Source organism: Barbus barbus (assembly GCF_936440315.1).
Source record: "Barbus barbus genome assembly, chromosome: 6".
Lineage (NCBI taxonomy): Eukaryota > Metazoa > Chordata > Actinopteri > Cypriniformes > Cyprinidae > Barbus > Barbus barbus.
This window is the reverse complement of record NC_136734.1, coordinates 32,227,973-32,250,858: the sequence shown is the minus strand read 5'-3', so window position 1 is coordinate 32,250,858 and position 22,886 is coordinate 32,227,973. Positions and strand designations below refer to the sequence as shown.

At 36.8% G+C, this 22,886-nt stretch overlaps 1 protein-coding gene and 1 pseudogene across 2 annotated transcripts in view; one reads left to right on the top strand and one right to left on the bottom strand.

The window, feature by feature from the left end:
* Positions 1-18,984, top strand: part of LOC306871845 (electrogenic sodium bicarbonate cotransporter 4-like) — a 33,732-nt gene extending 14,748 nt beyond the window's left edge. Inside the window, exons 9-26 of the mRNA XM_079420034.1 lie at positions 868-1,025; positions 1,128-1,215; positions 1,376-1,530; positions 1,613-1,741; positions 2,810-2,984; positions 3,171-3,304; positions 3,524-3,795; positions 5,461-5,495; positions 5,879-6,070; positions 7,283-7,396; positions 7,521-7,682; positions 7,769-7,947; positions 8,450-8,522; positions 13,727-13,795; positions 14,957-15,130; positions 15,422-15,592; positions 15,829-15,884; positions 17,742-18,984. Coding sequence (XP_079276160.1) covers positions 868-1,025; positions 1,128-1,215; positions 1,376-1,530; positions 1,613-1,741; positions 2,810-2,984; positions 3,171-3,304; positions 3,524-3,795; positions 5,461-5,495; positions 5,879-6,070; positions 7,283-7,396; positions 7,521-7,682; positions 7,769-7,947; positions 8,450-8,522; positions 13,727-13,795; positions 14,957-15,130; positions 15,422-15,592; positions 15,829-15,884; positions 17,742-17,922 — 2,517 coding nt within the window. The 3' untranslated portion in view covers positions 17,923-18,984. The remainder of the gene's footprint in view (positions 1-867; positions 1,026-1,127; positions 1,216-1,375; positions 1,531-1,612; positions 1,742-2,809; positions 2,985-3,170; positions 3,305-3,523; positions 3,796-5,460; positions 5,496-5,878; positions 6,071-7,282; positions 7,397-7,520; positions 7,683-7,768; positions 7,948-8,449; positions 8,523-13,726; positions 13,796-14,956; positions 15,131-15,421; positions 15,593-15,828; positions 15,885-17,741) is intronic.
* Positions 18,985-19,125: 141 nt separating this feature from the next.
* On the bottom strand, positions 19,126-21,591 carry LOC306871846 (2-oxoglutarate and iron-dependent oxygenase domain-containing protein 2-like; annotated as a pseudogene). Its single transcript, XR_013785831.1, has 7 exons — positions 21,333-21,591; positions 21,190-21,246; positions 20,989-21,099; positions 20,805-20,904; positions 20,579-20,703; positions 20,206-20,463; positions 19,126-19,419 (listed from the first exon to the last, which is right to left on the bottom strand). The product of XR_013785831.1 is annotated as a 2-oxoglutarate and iron-dependent oxygenase domain-containing protein 2-like (transcript).
* Between the last annotated feature and the right edge of the window lie 1,295 nt (positions 21,592-22,886).

The following is a 22,886-nucleotide window of genomic DNA, read 5'->3' as shown; positions in this document are numbered from 1 at the left end:
CTAAATCCTGACCGCAACTTGTTCAAGGGCTTCAGATGGAATTGTTCTGCCTTCGAAGTGATAAAGGCTACATGCATTTTAGTAACAGAGCTTAAAATGTACAAGTAAATATGTGCGAGAAGTTTCACAGAGTGTACATAGCAGTAAATCAACTTTTGTCTTTAAATGTGCAGTTATTTGCACATATAAAGACCACAATTACAGATTATTAAATTTTTAATAGAAGCTTTCATTAATAAAAAGCAGCACACAGTTAAGGGTTAAATGGCAACATAAGTGTCCTATGATAGAACAGAAGGGCTGCATGACAACATATGGGGTCTGTGATGGAACAGAGGGGTTAAAGGCAACATAAGGGTCCTGTGATGGAACATAAGGGTTAAATTACATCATAAATGTCCTGTGATGGAACAGAGTGATTAAATTACAACACAAGAGTCCTGTGATAGAACAAAAGGGTTAAATGTCGACATGAGGGTCCTGTGATTGAACAGAAGGGTTAAAGCCAAGGCAACAGACAGAAATGGTCCAGTGATGGAACAGAAGGGTAAAATGACAATATAAGAATACTGTGGTGAAAAAGAAGGGTTAAATGATGTCATAAATGTTCTGTAATAGAACAGAAAGATTAAATTTTAACCAAATGGTCCTGTGATAGAACAGAAAGATTACATTTTAACCAAACGGTCCTGTGATAGAACAAAAGGGTTAAATGACAACATAAGGGTTCTATGATGGAACAGAAGGATTAACTGACAACACGAAGGTTCTGTTATGGAAGAGAAGGGTTAAAGGACAACATAAGGGTCCTAGAGTACCTTCTAAATCGTTTTGTATTATTTTTTTCTTTGTTCACTTTGATTTTAGCTGAAGAACAAGTTTATGAAAAAAATCCCCAGAGATGCAGAGGCATCAAATGTTCTGGTGGGAGAAGTAGACTTCTTAGAAAAACCCTTTGTTGCCTTCGTTCGGCTGTCTCAGGCCACCACTCTTGGAGGTCTGACAGAAGTCCCAGTGCCCACCAGGTAACAGTTTTGCACATTAAAAACAATATGTCTGCAGAAAGATAATGAAAAATGTTAATGTTCTAAAAGAAAGTTTTGAACGTGTTTTCTCTTAATGGACAGATTTTTGTTTGTGCTACTTGGGCCTCCTGGCAAAGCCAAATCTTACAATGAGATTGGACGGGCCATTGCCACTCTCATGGTGGATGATGTAAGTTTGATTGTTTTGTTTGTTATGCGATTAATATTTTTCATGTAGTCTACGGTAAATTCTTACCATCCTTAATGTGCGATTTTTCCAAATAAACTTGGGAAAGAAGATAAACATTGCCCTTTAAATTGACCAAAGATTGATTTGCTTTTATCCACAGCTCTTCAGTGATGTAGCATATAAAGCCAGGGACCGAGAGGATCTGATTGCTGGCATTGATGAGTTTCTGGATGAGGTGATTGTGCTTCCACCTGGAGAATGGGACCCCAAAATTCGCATAGAACCCCCCAAAAAAATTCCCTCAGCAGACAAAAGGTAAAGCTTATTCTTCTTGTACTCATTCTTTGTTTTGCCCACATGCTTCCATCTTAACATTTGTCTTTATTTCTCTGAGAAGGAAGTCTGTGTTTTCCCTCAATGAGCTGGGTCAGATGAATGGAACAGCAGGTGGCGGAGGACCTGTTACTGAGGATGAGGTTATGCCTGCTCCACACGAGCTTGGCGAAGAATTGGCGTATACGGGGAGGTGGGTCCATCCATCCATCCATGCATACATCCATACATACATACCTAACTTTAAATATGGCCTACAAACTTTTAAGCTTCAATGATTTTTTAACAATTTTTAAAAATGTCAAACAAGAATTTTTCAAGACAACAAATTGTCTTAGCAAACTTTACTATTCTAGATGAAAGTTAATGATTTTAATTTTAATTAATTTTAAATCTACTTATTTACATTCAAATTTGAATTGCAATTCTGCATCCTGTTTGCAACCTTGCAAACAAAAAAACAGATGTAACCCCAATTGTAATCCTTAACATTTTCATAAGTAACTGTAATTTAATTATACTTTTTTTCTTCTCAGTAACTGTAACAGATTACAGTTACATTTATTTTGGGTTACACTTTATTTCAAGGTGTCGTTGTTACAGTGTAATTATACATTTAAGTGCTGAGTAATATTAATTAACTACATGTACTTACAGCGACTTAAGACTGGTTTTGTGGTCCAGGGTCACATATGGTTAGGGTTAGGATTAAGGTTTGGCTTAGGTTTACTTGCATATATTTATGCATAATTTATGTAACGTGTAACAAGGACACCTTAAAATAAAGTGTTGCTTTATTTTGTAATTAAATTACCTAATTCCATTACATGTAACTAGTTACTCCCCAACACTGTTGATCTTTAGGACCTGGTGTTCTTGTACTTTGACCTTGCAGAATCTCTAAAAAAATTCCGTTGTAAAAAGACAGAGAGAGAGAGAAACTTACGTTTAGGTATAGCTTGAGTTCTAAAGAGCTCAAAGTGTTCTTGCTTTATCTGTCTTTTCAAATAATTGAAAGACACCTCAGAGCTCCGAGGTTCAGGAGAGTTCATATCTTGATCAATATGTCAAAAAAAGGAAAATGTAATTTGCTTTTTGGCACTTGCGCTCGAGGAGTTGTGAGGACTCAGAGATAGAAAATGGGTGCCAGTACTCTGCTAATAATCAAGATAAAGCTCACATCTGTCTGCCTGTCTAATACAAGCTAAAGAGGACAGGTCTCTGTTGAATAATGGATTAAACATCTATGTTTACGGGACAGGTTCTGTGGCGGCCTTATACTTGACATCAAGAGGAAGCTCCCCTGGTACCTGAGGGACTTTTATGAAGGCTTCCACATTCAGTCCATCTCTGCGGTGCTCTTCATCTACCTGGGCTGCATAACCAATGCAATCACCTTTGGGGGCCTTCTAGGGGATGCCACAGACAATTACCAGGTACAGCTCACACTTTTCTACTTGACACAGAACATGACAGTTTGTTTAAATTTGCAAGTCATCTTCCTTTCTGGAGAATTTTACAAGCACGCTTGTGACCTAGCTTCATCTATAGCTGTCTTCTTTTTTGTCCTTCTCTTTCTAACCTTGTTTCCTTGTCTCTCTCCCTGTTTAACTCTCTGTCAGGGTGTGATGGAGAGTTTTTTGGGCACCGCTCTAGCAGGAACTGTATTCTGCTTGTTTGGCGGTCAACCCCTCATTATTCTTAGCTCAACGGGCCCCATCCTCATCTTTGAGAAACTGCTTTATGAATTCAGCAAGTGAGAGAGCCATCTGCACCAATCCAACATAAGTCACAGTCTATTATTGAGGACAATTCAGTATAGCCTTGATTGCTCACTATCATCAACATTTAAAAGACCCTCGTAAATCATCTCTCTTCAACTAATGCAAATAAGTGACTTCTCTCTTGCTCTCTAGTGTGCACTGCTCTTGAATTTATCTCTCTTTATTGTTTCTTTAAACTTTCTATTCCTCAGAAATAATGGGATTGATTACATGGAGCTTCGACTGTGGATCGGAATGCACTCCTGCGTACAGTGCTTTTTCCTGGTCGCAACGGATGCCAGCTACATCATAAAGTACATGACGCGCTTCACAGAGGAAGGCTTCTCTAGCCTCATCTCCTTCATCTTCATCTCTGATGCCATCAAGAAGATGGTGGGAGCCTTCAAATACTATCCCATCAACACCGACTTCAAACCAGACTACGTTATGGCCTACAAGTGCGAGTGTTTGGCGCCAGAACCGAGTAAGTCCATTCTTGGCGTAGAGCATGTCAGCACATCAGTCTGAAATGGTGGAGAAGTAATTGACCCTTCGCAGGGAGTATGATCGACAGGCGATCTGACCAATCATAATGCCGAATCTGATAAACTAACCAGACTGGAGAGTAGATTAACAACGGTGGACTTGAACTTAAAAAATACTGGGTATTGACATCTTTCTGCATTTGAAAAAAAGATACCTTCTGCTGTTCATTCATGTTTATTTCATGCTATAACTATTAAAGAAGAAGAGTTGATCGGTTCATGTGCCGCTTGACAGCAATCTGTCACGACACATTAAAGAGCCCAAACAGCATTTATTGTTTAAATTTCTTAAAAAATGACAAAATTTGGAAGCTGAGACTTTGTTTAATACCAAAAGTTACCTGCTCTGTCTTGTCTGTCAGCACGTTGTCAGTTTCCTCTTTGCGCCACAATGTATTTTTATTTACTGCGTGAGAACATGTGTGGTGTGAGAGCACCATGGCTTTTCGGATATAGCAACAGTAACTAAGGTGGGCGGGTTTTTGCGAAGGGTCAATTAGATGTAGAGCAAATTTGCATTAATTTAGTGTCATGATTTACATACTAAGAATAAATGGTAACACTTTACAATAAGGTGCAATTAGATACCATGAACTAGCAATGACCAACAACATTTGATATAATTTATTAATCTAGTCTTAATCTCTGTTTATTTATTGATATGCTATTTTTCAAACTCATATTTGTCTGTATGTTATTAATACTTACGATTAACTAATGTTAATCCAATTTTCACTTTTTATTTTCAATTTTACATTTACATTTATTCATTTGTCAGATGCTTTTATCCAAAGTGACTTACAGATAAGGAATACAGCAAGCTTTTGTTTAGGTTTAGGTTTCTAATCTAAAATTGTTTGTTATTTTAAATTGTAATATTTCACAATTTTACAGTTTTACTGTAATTTGGAGCCAATAAATGCAAGCTTTAGTGAGCATAAGAAACGACTTTAAAAAACATCTTACTGTAAAATAAAAATTTATCTGGATTAATATGCTGTAGGTAAATTAGTTATTATTTCATCATAAATTAATCTATTAATTTATGTTAATGAATCAGAGCTTATTGTACAGTGTTACAGAATACATTTCATGTTGGAGTCACTGCACTGTCAGTATGCATAAATTAATATATCCAATAGTAATTTATTGATTAAACCAAGTTCCTTTGTGTGTTTGAAAAGAATTGGCCGAGTGCATGTGATTACTGTAACTTATTTGTGTCATGTTTGTTTTTGCTGCAAACCCCAAACGTGGCCTCTGATTGATGTGAGTACTTTTCAATAAGCATGAGTTTAAATCAGACAAATGGCATTTAAAAAAACAAATAGTTTGTACTTAGTTATATGGCTTGCAGGTGTGAATGTAAACTAGCAATGAGGTCCTTTGAAAGTATTTTAGGCATGCTGGATCGTTTCAAAAACCAAATGAACATTTCAGTGGAGCTACTACACCTGCAGTCATTTTCAATTGCCAAGGCTTTGATCCTGGATAAATCCTTCTAACAAAGTATTATTCAAATTTCCATTTGCTCTGCTCATTTTCCTCTCTGATTCTCCCTCTCTCTGTTTGTTCAGTGGCACCAATGATCTTCGATGTTGTAGTCCCAGTGCCAGATAATTCCTCTGCTCTCTTTGGTGTAAGTGCCTCATGTCTTCACCTCACTCACATCTGTGTTAGCATGAGCTCAGATTAGATTACAGTTTTTGAATCCACTGTATTTGCACTAACTATCACTGATTTAATAACCCACAATGATACTTTGTGTTTTTGTTTTATATCACTATGAAGGAAATATCAATCTGATGCAAATACAATTAATTTATTTCACATGATCTTACTGATCTTAGTCTGTTGTATTGCTGTATATTGTTTTTTGGCCCTGTCCTGTTTTATTCTCTTTTTCTATTTCTTTTTTGCCATTTATCCACCACACAACCCTTCCATCCTTTGCCCTGTCTACATTCCTCTCTCGTATCCCTGACTTCTACCTTTTTCTCTGTGTTTGTCCCATCTTCTCAGTTGAATGTAACAGCTCTGGACTGGACTCAGCTGAGTAAGAAAGAGTGTGTGAAGTATGGAGGCTCACTGGTGGGAAAATCCTGCAAGTATGTTCCAGATCTTGCTCTCATGTCCTTCATTTTGTTCTTTGGGACCTACACTATGACTGTCTCGCTGAAGAAGTTCAAATTCAGTCGCTACTTTCCCACAAAGGTAAGACTAGTGAAGTTTCTTTTTTACTTTTTCTTAACAAATTCTCACAGAAACAGTTTTTCACACTTGCACTTTTCTGTCTTTCACTTCGACCTTGTTAGTATCTTGGACATATCCTTTTCTCTTTTTCTCTGTTATGCCAAAACCTTTGAGACTGTCTATAGCTAGGTTAGGATAAAAGTTATCTCTATTCTTTATTTTGCATGGTCCTAGTAGCTGATGAGATTCAGTAAGATAAGAAGAATATTTGATAGTGTTAGATTAATCAAAAGAACTTTATACCTGGAGACTTGTGAAAGGTAAACAATGTCACATGAGTGTAATCATGCATGTGAAACACTTTATATTAATATTTATTTAAAGCATATTTTTGTGCTGTACACTTTTTGATATATGATGCATTTTTAAAGAAAATTGTTGAATCATTTTACACCAAGACTGGCGTAATGGCAACTTTGCAACCACAGGAATAAATTTGATTTGAAAATATATTAAAATCGAAAACTGTCTTATCTTAAATTGCAATATTATTAAAAAAAACAACCTTGAAGAGGAAAGGACATGTCCAAGAAAATAACAAGGTCGAAGTGAAAGACAGAAAATTGCAAGTGTGAAAATATGTTTTTGAAAGTGTTTTTTTTTTTTGCAGAATTGATCTCTGTATATTTGTAGTCCTTTTTTTTTACTGTATTTTCAATCATATAAAAAATGCATCCTTAGTGAGCATAATAAACTTCTTATAAAAACATTGAGCACAAGATGACTATTTCATATTTTATGTTCTTTAACATGATGCTTGACATATTTGTTAATAAATATTATGAAATAAAGCAAGATCATGCAGTATTAAAACTGTTCCTCATAGATACTGTATTGCACATATATGGTGTCTTACATACTGTATAAAAATGAATTTATTCTGTGTTTAAAAGTGAATTTTGTGAGGTTATTCTCTGTAGTCTCCCAGAAATTGCATCATTTGTGTCAGATGTTCACTCCCTGAATATGTGCCTGCAAAGAATAAATAAATAAATACTTTCCAGTGAGCTAGTTTTGATATTCATATCTGCATTCAAAACTGTTGAAATATGACAAAAGGTGGCAAGTTTGCAGGACAGTATATTAAAAGTATCTCTGCACTGACATTGTGCTCTTATTTCTGCAGCTGCGCGTTTTATTGATTATTTTTCTATCTATATATTTTCTATCTAGCTAAGGAAGTTGATTAGTGACTTCTCCATCTTCATGTCCATCATGACGTTTGTGGGGCTGGACATGATAATAGGTTTGCAAACACCCAAACTCATTGTGCCTACAGATTTCAAGGTGAGTGTAAATTAAGTTCAACTGAAAAATAAAACTGATCTTGATGTTTTGTGACTTTTCAATAAAGAAGCTTCTTTAGTTCGTCACAGTGTTGTATTGATTTTTTCCTTTTCAAATCACGTAGCCCACACGTCCTGACAGAGGTTGGTTTGTAATGCCATTCGGAAAGAATCCGTGGTGGGTTTACCTGGCAAGCTCCGTTCCCGCGCTCCTTGTCACCATCCTCATCTTCATGGATCAGCAGATCAGTGCTGTCATTGTTAACCGCAAGGAAAATAAGTTAAAGGTATCCATGCAGTGAGCAGGTCCTTCACCACCCTTGTTCTTTTCATTTCCATTGACTTCCTTGCACTCTCGCTCTGTTTGCTACAGAAAGGTTGTGGGTATCACCTGGATCTATTGTGGGTGGGCGTTCTGATGGCAGCCTGCTCTTTTATGGGCTTGCCGTGGTATGTGGCAGCCACCGTAATTTCCATCGCTCACATCGACTCACTGAAGATGGAGAGTGAGTCTAGTGCTCCAGGGGAACAGCCGCAGTTTCTAGGTGTGAGGTGAGACAGACAACTTGTTTGTGGTCTCTCACTGACATTATTTCTGACTGGCTCTGTACATAGTCACAAGTCTTTCCTTTAATAACAGCCATATATTATAAAATGGTTATTGAGAGAGGGCTATTAAGACATATTACAGACTCGATTGTCAGAAAATCTAATTTACATGAGGAGGCGGACCACATTTATATCTGAATCGTAATTAATCTAATGTACATGGAACACATGCCAAACCTCATCTGGATACAGTTGAAAATGTTGAACTAAATACATTTATGTACTGTGTTTGGTGTAAATCAGGCACAGTATTATGTTTAAAAAAAAAGTATATCAAGTAAAAGTAATACATATGATCATAAGTTGCCACTTTGTTATTGTTCAGTATAGTTAAACACAAATAAATGCAATAAAACTATGGCTGTCCAGTACATATGAGTTCTCCACTCACGCTATTTTTCTATTGTCTTTTATCTCACTCTTATTGCTTCTCTTTCAATTACAGAGAACAAAGACTGACAGGAATCCTGGTCTTTGTGCTGACAGGAGTGTCTATTTTCTTGGCCCCCATCCTGCAGGTGAGCTTGTTGAAATGACAGAGATAATTAATACTGACTCTGACCTATTATTATCATAAAAAATGTTCTGTGATGATGTCTGTGTGATCTACTCCACAATTGCTGTACTATTTCAAATGGGTAAAAAGCAAACAAATGTTATGTACAAATTTGGGGTCAGTGTGTTTTTCTAATGTTTTTGCAAGACTCTTATGCTCACCAAAGCTGTCTTTATTTGAAAATACTGTAAATCAGTAATATTATAACAGTCATGGCCTAATGGTTAGAGAGCTAGGCTTGTAACCTGAAGGTTGCAAGTTCGATTCCCAGTAAATTAAAATAACTGAATATATAATTGAATGTATTTTCAAATGTTTTCCTGTGATGGCAAACCTGAGTTTTCAGCATTATTACTCCAAGTTCAAGTTCAAGTTTATTTGTATAGCGCTTTTTACGATACAAATCGTTCTACAGGAAATTAAGTTTCCACAATATATTTATACATTGCAGAACCTTAATACATTTAACTTATGGCAAAATTTGGTCATTCTGTATGTTGTCTGAGCACTGGCATCCTCTGAGGTCCTCTGAGGGGTTGACATTATCTTTTCTCAGGTGTTCGGTCATCTCAGATCATTTAAGGGTTGGATCCAGACTGAAGCTTCTGTAATTCTTAGTTACCATGGGATGTTAATCCCGTGGCAGAAACAGAGAAACAAATAGAGACATAATTAGCGTAGCTGCTGTTCCATCTAAGCAAAAATGATTTGTTCAGCCCAAGCTAAAGAATAATAATAAATGTACATTTGATCAGATATAACTGCAGTACAAGATTATAAAATGCATTATGTGAATGCTAGGTTGAAGAGATGTGTCTTTAATCTAGATTTAAACAGAGAGAGTGTGTCTGAACACCGAACTTTATCAGGAAAGCTATTCCAGAGTTTGGGAGCCAAATGTGAAAAAGATCTACCTCCTTTAGTGGACTTTGCTATCCTAGGTACTAACAAAAGTCCAGAGTTTTGCGACCTTAGGGAGCGGGTTGGATTGTAGCATGGTAGAAGACAAGTTAGGTACACAGGAGCTAAACCATTTAGGGCCTTATAGGCAAGTAATACTATTTTGTAAATGATACGGAACTTAATAGGTGACCCGGTACGAACTCTAGCCACTGCATTTTGGACTATCTGTAGCTTGTTTATTGAAGATGCAGGACAACCACCTAGCAGTGCATTACAATAGTCCAGTCTAGAGGTCATGAATGCATGAACTAGCTTTTCTGCTTCAGAAACAGGTAGCATGTTTCGAAGCTTGGCAATGTTTCTAAGATGGAAGAATGCTGTTTTTGTAACATGGGAAATATGATTTTCAAAGGACAACTTGCTGTCTAATATAACACCCAGATTTTTGACTTTAGAGGACGTAACAGTGCATCCGTCTAGTTGCAAATTTTAATCCAAGAGATTCTGTGTACTGTTTTTTGGTCCAATAAGTATCTCTGTCTTATCTGAATTTAATAGGAGGAAATTATTGGTCATCCAATCTTTTAAATTTTTTACACAATCTATTAGCTTAGATAGTTGAGAAGTTTCATTTGGTCTTGTTGAGATATATAGTTGAGTATCATCAGCATAACAATGAAAACTAATCTCGTATTTTCTAATAACATTACCAAGGGGCAACGTGTATATTGTAAATAGCAGAGAACCTAGGACAGAACCTTGTGGTACTCCATACTTTACTGGGTGTGACTGTACATCACTGTACTTGTGATGACTCCATTTAAATGAACAAAGTGGTAGCAATCGGATAGGTAGGATCTAAACCATCTTAAAGCCTGCCCTTGAATACCAGTATAGTTTTGTAATCGATCTATGAGTGTGTCATGGTCTATAGTGTCGAACGCAGCACTAAGATCAAGTAATACTAGCAATGAGATGCAGCCTTGATCTGAAGCAAGAAGCAAGTAATTTGTAATTTTAACAAGTGCAGTTTCTGTGCTATGGTGAGGCCTGAAACCTGACTGAAATTCTTCATAGAGATAATTTTTTTGCAAGGAGGAACACAATTGAGCAGACAACTTTTTCTAAACTTTTAGACATAAACGGAAGATTTGAAATGGGTCTGTAATTTGCCAGTTCATTAGAATCTAGTTGTGGTTTCTTAATAAGAGGCTTAATAACCGCCAGCTTGAATGGTTTTGGGACGTGACCTAAAGATAACGATGAGCTAATAATATTGAGAAGCGGTTCTTCTGCTACAGGTAACAACTCTTTCAGTAGTTTAGTGGGTACAGGATCTAATAAACATGTTGTTGGTTTAGATGCACTGATAAGTTTATTTAGCTCTTCCTGTCCTATAGTTGTAAAGCACTGCAGTTTTTCTTTGGGTGCGATGAATGAAGCTGAAATACTAGACGCAGTAGAATATACATTTGATATTGTATTTCTGATGTTATCTATTTTATCAGTAAAGAAATTCATAAAGTCATTACTATTAAACTGTGAGGGAATATTTAGATTGGGTGGCGTCTGTTTATTTGTTAATCTAGCCACTGTGCTAAATAAGAACCTTGGATTGTTTTGGTTATTATCTATGAGTTTGCGGATATGCTCTACCCTGGCAGCTTTTAGAGCCTGTCTATAGCTGGACATACTGTTTTTCCACGCAATTCTAAAAACTTCCAAGTTAGTTTTTCTCCATTTGCGCTCAAGATTACAAGTTTCTTTCTTGAGAGAATGGGTATAACTGTTGTACCATGGCGCAGTACGTTTTTCTCTGACCTTTTTCAATTTGAGGGGGGCAACAGCTTCTAATGTATTAGAGAAGATAGTGCCCATCCTGCTAGTCATTTCGTCTAGTTCATGTGTATTTATGGGTACACAGAGCAGTTGAGATAAATCAGGCAGGTTATTTGTGAATCTGTCTTTGGTGGCTGGAACAATAGTTCTGCCCGGACGATAACGCGGAGCCATATAATTAATATCAGTAATACGCAGCATGCACGATACAAGGAAATGATCAGTAACATCATCACTTTGAGGTACGATATCTATATTGGTAAGATCAATTCCATGTGATATAATTAAATGTAGCGTATGATTAAAACGATGAGTGGGCCCGGTGACGTTTTGCTTGACTCCAAAAGAGTTTATTAGGTCAGTAAACGCAAGTCCTAACGCATCATTTGTATTATCATGTGAATGTTAAAATCTCTGACAATTAGCACTTTATCAACATTAACCAATAGATGTGAGAGGAAATCTGCAAATTCTTTTAGGAAATCTGTATATGGCCCTGGCGGTCTATACACAGTAGCCAGAGCAAGAGATAGGAGAGATTTATTTTGCATATCTAACAGTGTAACATTAAGCAGAAGTATTTCGAATGAGTTAAACCTCATGTATCATATTTTCTGAGTAACATTGAGAATATCACTATATATTGTTGCCACACCGCCGCCACGACCAGTCTGACGGGGCTCATGTTTATAACAGTAGCTTGGTGGAGTAGACTCATTTAGACCAAAATATTCATTTGGTTTAAGCCAGGTTTCAGTCAGGCAGAGTACATCAAAATTATTATCTGTGATCATTTCATTTACAATAACTGCTTTGGGTGCGAGTGATCTAATGTTAAGGAGCCCAAGCTTTAAAAATGGTTTTTGTTCATTTATTTTGCATTTTTCTGGTTTAATCACGATCAGATTTTTTCTAGATCCTGCATTAAATTTATATTTTGACCTCGCTATTCGGGGAACAGACACAGTCTGTATAGATTGGACAACGCAAGTACTTCTATCATTTAAGTGGGTCATCATAGTAGTTATTTGAGAATTGGCTTACTAGTCAGATGGAGCGTAGCGTCCTGGAGATGTTGTGCGACAGGAGTTCTGCTTCGACTCTGCTGGGCCATCATCACGGAAAAGCCTAGGACGCTCCCAGAAAATATTCCAATTACTAACAAAGAGCAGTTTCTGTTCTTTACACCATGACAATAACCATTCGTTTAAAGCAAACAGTCTACTGAACCTTTCGTGTCCTCGTCGATACGTGGGAAGCGGTCCTGACACGATGATTGTGGTCGCGGGCGATGTGCTGCGTACCGTCTCGATCAGGCTCCTGAAGTCCCTCTTCAGTGTCTCCGTCTGCCGCAGCTTGGTGTCGTTAACCCCCGCGTGCAGCACGACAGCACCGATGCTCTCGTCGCCCTTCAGGATTGCGGGTATCTGCGCAGAAACATCGAGAACACGAGCACCGAGGAAACAGTGAGTGTGCAATTTACCTTCAGCTAACGTAGCACGGACGTGCCGGACGATGGAGTCTCCGACGATCACAGCGTCGCGTTCCGTCTCGCGGAGGGGAGCGAAGGGGTTCCGGGTGGAGATCTCAAAGACCGGAGGCAGAGAGGCCATCGCCCGGGGCCTGGCTCGCGTCTTCCGCTGCTGGTCAGTCTTGAATCAAGTCAAATCAAGTTGAGCTTTATTGTCATTCCGCTACATGTGGGGACATACAGTGGAACGAAATGTCGTGCCTCGCAGGACCACGGTGCTACATAAATACAGACATACAACAATGAAGTAAAAAACACTATAAACCTATACACAACTAACGTTAACCTACTGACAGATTTAACTATGACAGAATGTCACATGGTCCATCAGAAATCATTCTAATAGGCTGATCCGGTGCTCAAGAAACATTTATTGTCACAGTTCTAAAAACAGTTAAAGAGAATCATCTTCTATTGGTCAGATGCAATAATGTAATCACACAGCCATGACATTAAGCCTTTTTTATTATTTGTATTCATGGGTTTTTAAATGTAGTTTAAATGTGTTTTTAAAGGTCAAACATTCTTAGAAAACCTTCATAAAACTAACAACTTTTTTCTTTAAAGGTAAGTGACCCTGTAGGAAGCACACTATTTTGTTAAAATTAAGGGCAAAAGGAAGATGCATCAGCACTTCCAGTTGTTTTTCTGAAAATTATTTCACTTCCATAATCTGATGAATCTAAAGAAAAAAAAGGTTAGGTTTTAGACATCAGTAAATCGACTGTATGGTGTTATTTACCAGAAAGGAGACTGAGAATATTCATATAATATGAGTTCATGTTTATAAGTAGATTAAATAGATTTAGTTTTGCATTCATGTTGACTTCAAGTGTAACTGGTGTTGCCTTGGCAGCTGAAGTGTATGTTTTTTTTTTTTTTTCTGTTTATAGTTCATTCCCATGCCGGTCTTGTACGGAGTCTTCCTCTACATGGGTGTTGCTTCTCTTAGTGGCATCCAAGTAAGTGCCTTTAGGGATCTAACCTTTAACCAAACAAACTGATTGGAACAGCCAATGTACATTTATTGTTTTTGACATTCCTAGGTTTTTAATATCATACCAAACTTTCAAACTATACGGGGAAATATCACAACCTGTAGTTTGCATGAGAATGTAAAACTCATTTGCATGCACGCTACAACTGCGTTTAGTGATTAGAAATGAGTGATTTCTCCACACTGTGACACTGCAGGGATGGGAGAGCGTGGTGTTGTGGGACTGGATATTTGCAGGCTGGCTGGGTTTACTGAGGCAATTTTGAGCTGCATTTTGATGAGGCTGTCAGACTGCAGTGAGAATCCAGCCTCTTGTGTAGCTTGGCAGTGGCCAGGTGCTGTTTTTCTGTGCTCTAGTAGTCTAGTTTAATGTCAGTTAGAGAACAAGAGGAGGACAAAAGGCAAAATGATGGACCTCAAGCTGAGACCTTTACAATACACTGAATGAATACAAATGTATTTAGCTTTATGCTGCTTTGAGGCTAAATGCTTAAAAGCTGAGATTGACTCTAAATCGCAATGTGCTCTTTTCTATTTGTGAAGCTTTGGCATGTGGATTTGTGATTGTCTTATGCAAGTGAGAGAAAAGAATGGACTAAAAAGGAAGTTAGAAAAAGTCCTATATGACTTTAAGTCCTATATCAAACCTGTATGGCTTTCTTGCTTTCAAGTTTCAAAAAGTACATGATAGCATCATAAAAATACATAATTAAAGTTGTCCATATGACTCTTGTACTACATTTCAAGTCTTCTAAAGCCATCTGAAAGTTTTGTGCGAGGAAAAGATCAAAATGTACATTATTCACTGGTAATCTTCCCTTCAAAAGAACTGTAACCAGGTCAGATCACGGAGTCAGTCAAGAACCAGATCAATCCGATTTGTTAACAAATCATTCAGATAGAATCATTTTGTAAAGTGAATCAGCTCATTCAAATCATTGAGATTGAACCATTTTGTAAAGAGAATCCATTTATTCAAATCATTCAGATCAAATAATAATTAAAACAGGCCTTGTCCTCGTTCACTTTTATTAGACGGAAAGAGCCATTTAGGTTTGAAATGATGTGAGAGTGAGTTTTAATTTTTGTCCACTGCGTATCTAATCAAATATTCTGTCTTTTCTAGTTCTGGGACAGGATCAAACTGATGATGATGCCAGCAAAACACCAGCCAGATTTTTCATACCTGCGTCACGTACCGCTGAGAAGAGTCCACCTGTTCACACTGGTGCAGATTGTGTGCTTAGCTGTTCTCTGGACCCTCAAATCCACATTCCTCGCTATCATCTTCCCCGTGATGGTATGATAACATTTTATATTGCCACACAAAGACATCAATGTTTATCACCAGTCAAAACTACTTTAGTTTCCATAAAGCTTTCTGAATAGAATCTATTCAGTAAGGGATCAATGTACTTCACTACTTTGTGGTGAAATCATGCTGTGAACAGGCCGTCCTGTTGAATTCTAATGAATTTCCTGTGGTCTGTAATTTAGTATGTAATTCACTTCTCAAGGTTCTTAAGATTAATAATCATTAAGAATGAGTTAAGCATACAAAAAAGTTTTTTTTTTGCTCTCGATTTCTCAGATTCTTGGTCTCATGGTGGTACGAAAGATGTTGGACATGGTCTTCTCTCAACATGATCTGGCTTGGCTGGATGATATCCTGCCTGAGAAAGAAAAGAAGAAAAAGGAGGATGAAAAGAAAAACACCAAGAAGGACAAAAAGAAAGCCAAAGGAGGGGATGACATTGAAGACGTAAGTGTTTTAGTAGCCCGACTACTCAAAGAAAGATGTAGGCTGCTGGGATTTTAGTAAAATAAAAATGATATATTTAAATAATTTTTGACATCCACACTGTTGTATTGTGTTTCACTGGTGCCACCTTCTGGTGGAGAAGAGCCTCATGCTTATACCAATACAGCCTCAAAGACAAACATGACACATTCTACACATAAGCATATACTAATCTTCATCCCTTCTTTGGCCCACAGGACAAGTATAACCCCAATACAAACTGCTCCCCCAGTGATTCGGAATTGGATCGCAGGTACTGTGTGCTCAAACTACACGTTCCCTACCGTGACCTCTTACAGGCGCCAGACTCTAACTCAGAGTGGGCGGCACGATGCCAACCAGGCAGTTACTATTACTGATACTGACTTTATTCGTTTATTTTATTTATTTTTTTAAATGTGAGCGCATTTCCTCTTAAATATGCACCTCCTCTACATTTAATAATACTAAAGATAGCATTCATACATACAGTAGAAATAGATGACAGATGACAAATAGACGATAGTTGAGAGGCAGCTCAGAATATTAAATGTGTAACTGCTAAGACCTATAAATAAGGTCATGCAAGACCTTGTATATAGTTTTTGCTATATTCTCATTGCCCTTCCCATGCGCTTTGAAGCAATGCAGATAGAATTGTTTTCATGCAACCACCAGTATTTTACTCTGCATGCTATTATAGAAAATGTGTAAATTATTGTGTTATGCATATGTATTTTTTCTTTTGTTTATATTTTCACACCAAAGAAACAGCACACATAAATAATCATTATTGAACTTCCATAAGTAGATGTGGGTACAGTTTCTGTTTATATAAATACTGGGAAAGATGCCAGTGAGAAAAGTTTATATTTGAATTACTTTTTTGCAAGTGTTCTAAAATACATTTTTAGTAGCTATAAAGAGTGTAATGTAACAATGTATATTAGTTCTTTTAAGGAATTTTGGTTGTTTCTTTCCCTTATAATTGTGGTTCCAATAAGAGTGCTAATAGAGAATAACTCTGTGCTTGTACTAGATTTTCTAGGGTGCCCCCCCCCAGCCTGGTTGCTCTCACACTATATTCACAACCCATACTTATCCAAATGTGTGCCTCTGTATCATTCTGATATAGAAATTATGTAAAATCTGCTGGGTTTCATGTCTGCATTGCTGTTCAGGGGGCATGGTTTGGATGAAGTGTTCACTTTAACAAAGGTTCCATTTGTTAATTTTAGTTATTACATTAGGCATCATTTGGATTATTATCATATTAGATATTATCATTTTTTTAAATTTTCACATATACTATTGTTAGTTGTTAACGAACATACTTTATTATAATACTATCACTATATATTATATTTAATATAAATAGAAAATATATATGGAGTTAGTAAGATCTCATACTGAAGATTTAAAAGTATTAAATGTAAAGACTTTCACGTTGTTACAAAATACAAAAATAAATTTAAAACAAAAATATTTCTAAAATCCTGTTCTTTTGAACTTTCTATTTATCAAAGAATCATGAAAAATGTATCGCGGTTTCCACAAAACTGTTTAATATTTAAATAAGTGAGCTAATACGATTTCTGAAGGATCAAGGCTGCTGAAAATATAACATCACAGGAATATATTATATTTTGACATAGAAAATAGTTATTTTAAGTTGTGAAAGCATTTCACAATATTTGTCTTTACTGTATTTTCAACAAATAAATTCGCCCTTAATGAGCATTAAAAATAAATTTATAAATTACAGGAATGTTAAAAATGTAATATAAATGTCTGATCTAGAAATGAACATTAACCAAGAACCAGAATTATTTCATGATTCCTGATGCATTAACTAATGTTAATGTTGAACCTTCTTGTTAAGGTTTACCATAGTTGATCTAGTCTTTATTGCATTTAAACACTTTAGTTATCTCCTTAACCTAGGACAAGCATACTGCGCCTTCTTCCTGCTTTGGATGTCCTGATCCCAAATCTATCCCCTGGAACACTTGTGCTGTCATCTGCAACTAACATCTTAATACAGACTACTCCTCAGCTGTTCCTCCTTCTTGTCATAGCCCTCTCCTCTTACTCCTCCTCACTCTTGTAACTGGAAGTTGCCATTCCACAGCATCACTCTGCACCTGAAGATCTCCTGTCCGTCATCCCCGGCGATGCCAATGACCAGAGGGATGTCCTGCCCCGTGCCCCAGGTGAAGATTGAGATGGAGTCGGACTATGACGACACTGATATTAACCCTAGAGGCAGACACAGAGATCACAGGGACATGAGCAGCGAAACAACGCTATAATGTCGGTTCTCCAGTTGTGCAGTGTGGAACATTGCATGCTCCTTCTCAGCTGATTTGAAGATCCTGTGTGGCTAATGCACAAGTTTGTTCGCTTATGGATCAGACAGCACTTTATGGGTACACACAACTGTGACGTGGCATGAGAAGTCAGATGTTGAATTATTTTAAAGGGCAAACATTGAGCCGAAATGTATGATTTATGCAACGGATGCATTAAGCATCATTTTTGTTTCCTATTTTAAAAGGCAAAACAGCTGAAAATGCAGTCAAATTTTATGAATTGAAAAAAATATAACGCTGAGATAATGGGAAGGCAGAAAGATTATTTTCTTACTACAAAAATTAGACTATATTTTAGACAAAATCTGTTTATATTTATTCAGTGCAAACCTTATAGAAACCTAGACCAACTTTATATTCAAGATTCCAGTACCTTTGATATGATGGTTGACAGGGATAAACAATTCTGATTTTGTTTTCCTCTGTAACTGCTACCGCTGGGTCTAGTAGTATTGCCTTTCTCCAAACAGCCATGCTTTTCCTTCCTTTCCCCTTCTTTTCCTGCCTATATCACTCAAAAATCAAAGCTGGGGAAAAGAAACAACCAAAAACAAGCTTTGAAATAGCAAATTAAAGAGGTTTTGGCCTTGCACTTTGTTTCCTTAAAAGTTTCAGAAGGCTTATGTGACTTGTGTTCAGTTGAGATGTTTTTTCTGTTTATGAATGTGTGTAAATGGAAAGGTTGCAAATAATGGATATTGGCCGACATGAGATTTAACCTCTGCAGGAAAAAATAAAACTTTTTAAGAAGTAATATTTCTGTTTCCTGGCAACTTGAATTTTGGTAAAGGAAATGAGGTGGCAGATTAAAAATATTTACTGAAATTGATGTTTTTGTACATTTAATTCATAGACCTTTGAATTCTTATTCTTATTTTTGTTTATTTTATTGTACATTTCAAATTCCTTGTATATATTAACAGTTTATCCTAAGATGAGACATTGACTAACATCAGCAGCAGGTTTAAAACCACTACATTTACAATCGATTAAATATTTAATCAGGTCATTTACAGTCAAAATTACTCAAGAACATAAATCAACACTTATACTTTCAGTACTGATTTTGAAGGCGGCACCAAAACCATTTTATCCTGATTGCTGACTCAGTGAGCAAAGCACAATAAATTAGACTCTAATAAATTAGCTTCCATATGCACTGAACAACATTGTTAAAGAACATGACACATTACTACTAGTGTCTTCAGGGCCCATGGTGAAGCCATCACTGAATCCGTCACTCTCCACTAGTGTGGGTCTCTTACCACACATAGGGCAGAGTTTGTTCCTCTCACATGAAGCTCGCATCCATATGATCAGGTTCCAGCATGTGCCTGAGGAGATGGGCAGAGCTCCGTGCATGTGCTGGCCTCTGTGTAGCAGAACTTCAGTTACGTGATGCTCCACTTCCACACACTCCGTCTCACTCAGAGGCACCTAAAACAAATGTACACTGGACACTGTAAATACACTTTAAACATGCATTACTAGGCTGCATGCTTGTGCTGCCCACTGATCGTCCAGAACTGTCAATGTCTTTGTAAAGTAAACTAAAGTGTTGTATGATTATGAAATAAAATCTCTTCTTGAAGAAAGTGTTTGCTTGTGATTTTAGGGGAGATGAATGGTGAATGTGAAATTATTTAATTTTATTCGACTGATTGCATGCTTTAAGCAGATTATACATTAAATCAGGTTTTCCAAACTTTCTGATGCAAAGGCATCTTAGTAAGGACTCCCCTCTTCTAAAATAATAATAAAAGAAAAAAAAAACATTTACATAAACTGATGTGTACTGATTTGCATGTGAAAATTATTAGGCATAATATTATGCATGTGGTTTCCAAAAGTAAATAACCAACATGTATATTGTCACTTCACATAATGCCATAGCAATTGATTTCTATATCGATTATAAAAACTATATAAAATGTATTATAAAAACATTTAACAAGTATTAAATCTAGAAAATACTCATAAATTATTCAGTTTGTATTAGGCTTTTTTTTTTTACCCAATATTAGAGTATAGATAGATGTAGAAACCTGAATATTGAGATATGAAAAATTTAAGTTAACTTTAGTTAATTTTGACATGCTAGGGGTGTGTGTGTGTATATATATATATATATATAGGCCAAAAACTGTCTGGGAATTCTCAATAGTTGTCTTCATAATCATCACATCATTTTCAAGCTCTATTATAAACTATAACTCACAGCACCTGTCTTGTGTCTCCAAAGAACAGGTTCCCCTCCGTAAAGTCTTTCCCCAGTGATACATTGAGAGTGACTTCAGCGTTGTCGTAATGATAGTTAAGGTCCAAGTCTTCAAGCATATCATACTTGACCATGAAAGCCTTGTGACTGTCCAGACAGCTTCCTCCACAGTCACTGTAGAGCAGAGCTGTGAGTGGACGCAGATAGACCTCCCTCAGTGGAGTGAAGAAACTCTCATCAAAGCCCAGTTCATTGAGGAGAATCTGTATTCATTGAGAGAGATGTCAAATTATTAATCAAAGAACAAAATTAGCCTGCCTTTTGATGGCAATATCAATCACACAAACTGGATTAAGTGTGTATGATAAAAATGTGTACTCCATAATTGTTCATGGTATTTGGCTGGCCCTTAGGTGCATCAGACTGTTCAAAATGCTCCAGCTCTTCTATAAAGTCCTTGCAGAATTCCTTTTGGAACACTGGGAATCGGAAGACCCTTGGTGCTGCAACATACACACTAAACAGAATTCGTTGGCATTATTTTTCTTCCATAATTTGACAGTCAACAGATTCCAACTGAAAACTGTGTAAAGAAGCAGCTCACCTGCCTCTGTCTGGATGAGTTTCATTAGTCCTTCCACGGTTGCATCACTTGAAGTACAGTATTTTACCAACTGTAAAAACTCTGGGGCCAGAAATGACTCCTTGCAAAGGATAGATTATACTGTACTAGTATATCAGTGAACGAGTTTCAATCATAGACTACCTGGACCACTGACTATAAGTACCTGCAGATGATAAAAATGCTGATGTAGAGGTGCATAAATCTCCCTAATGGTAGCCGCTCTCTCTGCTGATTTCAATTTATGACTCTGGCGTCTTTCGATTTCTGCATGAATCTACACAACTGAATAATAAATAACCATCCTCTTACAGCCTTGATCTCCATCGTTATCACAGGAGTGATTTCTGCTCCAGAGCTCACTCACCTTTCCAAGCACGTCTCTGAACTGAGATTCAGACACGCAACCCAGGGACCTGAGGATCTTCAGCAAATGTCACAGGTGTTCTGAAAGAAATGGCGAAGTATTTAACATTAAGAGATTAGCCAGTGTTGCTATAGATTACTTACATTTTGATAGTCCTTCCTGAACTGGTTCTCTGAGACGAAACGAACGTGAAGTTTATATTCTTCAAGAAAAATATTATCTCTGAAAAAAAAAACAGCTGCATGTGTCAAATTTCTCCATGGTTTAACTAATACCAATTTTATAATGATAACTACATAATTTTATATATTTACACAGGTGTAACAGCTGTTTATACAACTTTTATAAGCGAACGAGAACAAATTTCGACACGGTTAGACTAGTTTGAGCTGTCCATCTGTTCAGAGCTCCGCCCAGTCAATGAACGTTTTGTTTTGGAACAACCAGAAATATGTCCGTATAGAAACAAACAGCGTCGATAAAAATTAATACCTAATTTAAATATTCAGATGTAATAATGCTACATTTATCTATGCATATGAGTATATATATTGGAGACATATCTTGCATTAGTCCCCATCCAAAAAGAGCGATAAATACCGAGAGTAATAAAAGTAATGTTTACATCCTGGTGGTACGTCACTTAATTCCTTCCGTCCGATTGTTATTGTGCGAGCGTGCAAGACTCGAGTTGACCAGAAACGCGTTTTAATTGTACCATGTGTCGGTGCGCCTGTAGTTTTGAATTTAAAATTGTATGATTTTACAGCTGTGCCATCTGTTATGTATTTAAAGCCTGGGACCGTATTTTTGCAGCAGAATGTTGAGTGTGGATTCATTGCCCGTTGCCGAAGAGGAGGTGGTGGAGTCCAGCTCAAACAGACTGGGGGACATTTACATGTTTGTTGCCGAGGGCTGTTATCCTCAAACCATGAATCCGATTCGCAAGAAAAATCTCAAAAGATATGCTCAGAAATTTATGATTGACGGTGAGAACAAATCTTGCATTCGGAATTATTTTAATAAATGTTAATAATCTTGGATTCGTTCAATGTTTTGCAGTACTTCCTGTAAAACAAAGACAGAAAGCTTTTATTAATATTTCTCAAATTAACATGTTAACGTTGACAGGCCAAAAACCTCTAACCTATATATAAAATCTCCTGGTTTCACAGACCAGGTTTAAGACTAGTCCCAGATTAAAATGCAATTCTGAGCTGTTTCAACTGAAATAAACTTGCACTGATCTTAAAACGTTCCTTTGTTTTGTTTCAAGATGCACACCAGTAATGTTTTTTCTAGAGCATGTTAATAAAAATTACTTAAATGTCTTAATTGAACTATGGCCTAATCCTGGTTTAGTCTAAATCCTGTCTGTGAAACCGGGCCTACATGTATATCGGTATGGTGCTTTATAATTATCACTGGACAATTTTCAAGTTTTTTAAACTAACATATATCTCCTCCTAATGTTTGAGGTGATTTTTTTTCTCTAATCCAGTCAATTTTAGTATGCAAAACAGTTTTTAAAGGAAACATAAGCACTGTTTTTACACATTTAGTGGTTTAGCTATTCTTACTGGGTCATTTTTGCTTTATTTGTATTGTTATCTCTAATCTTTCTCTATCTACAGATGGTCGATTGTATTATGTTGGACCAAAGAAAGAAGAAAAGCGAGAAGTAGTGATTGAGGCAG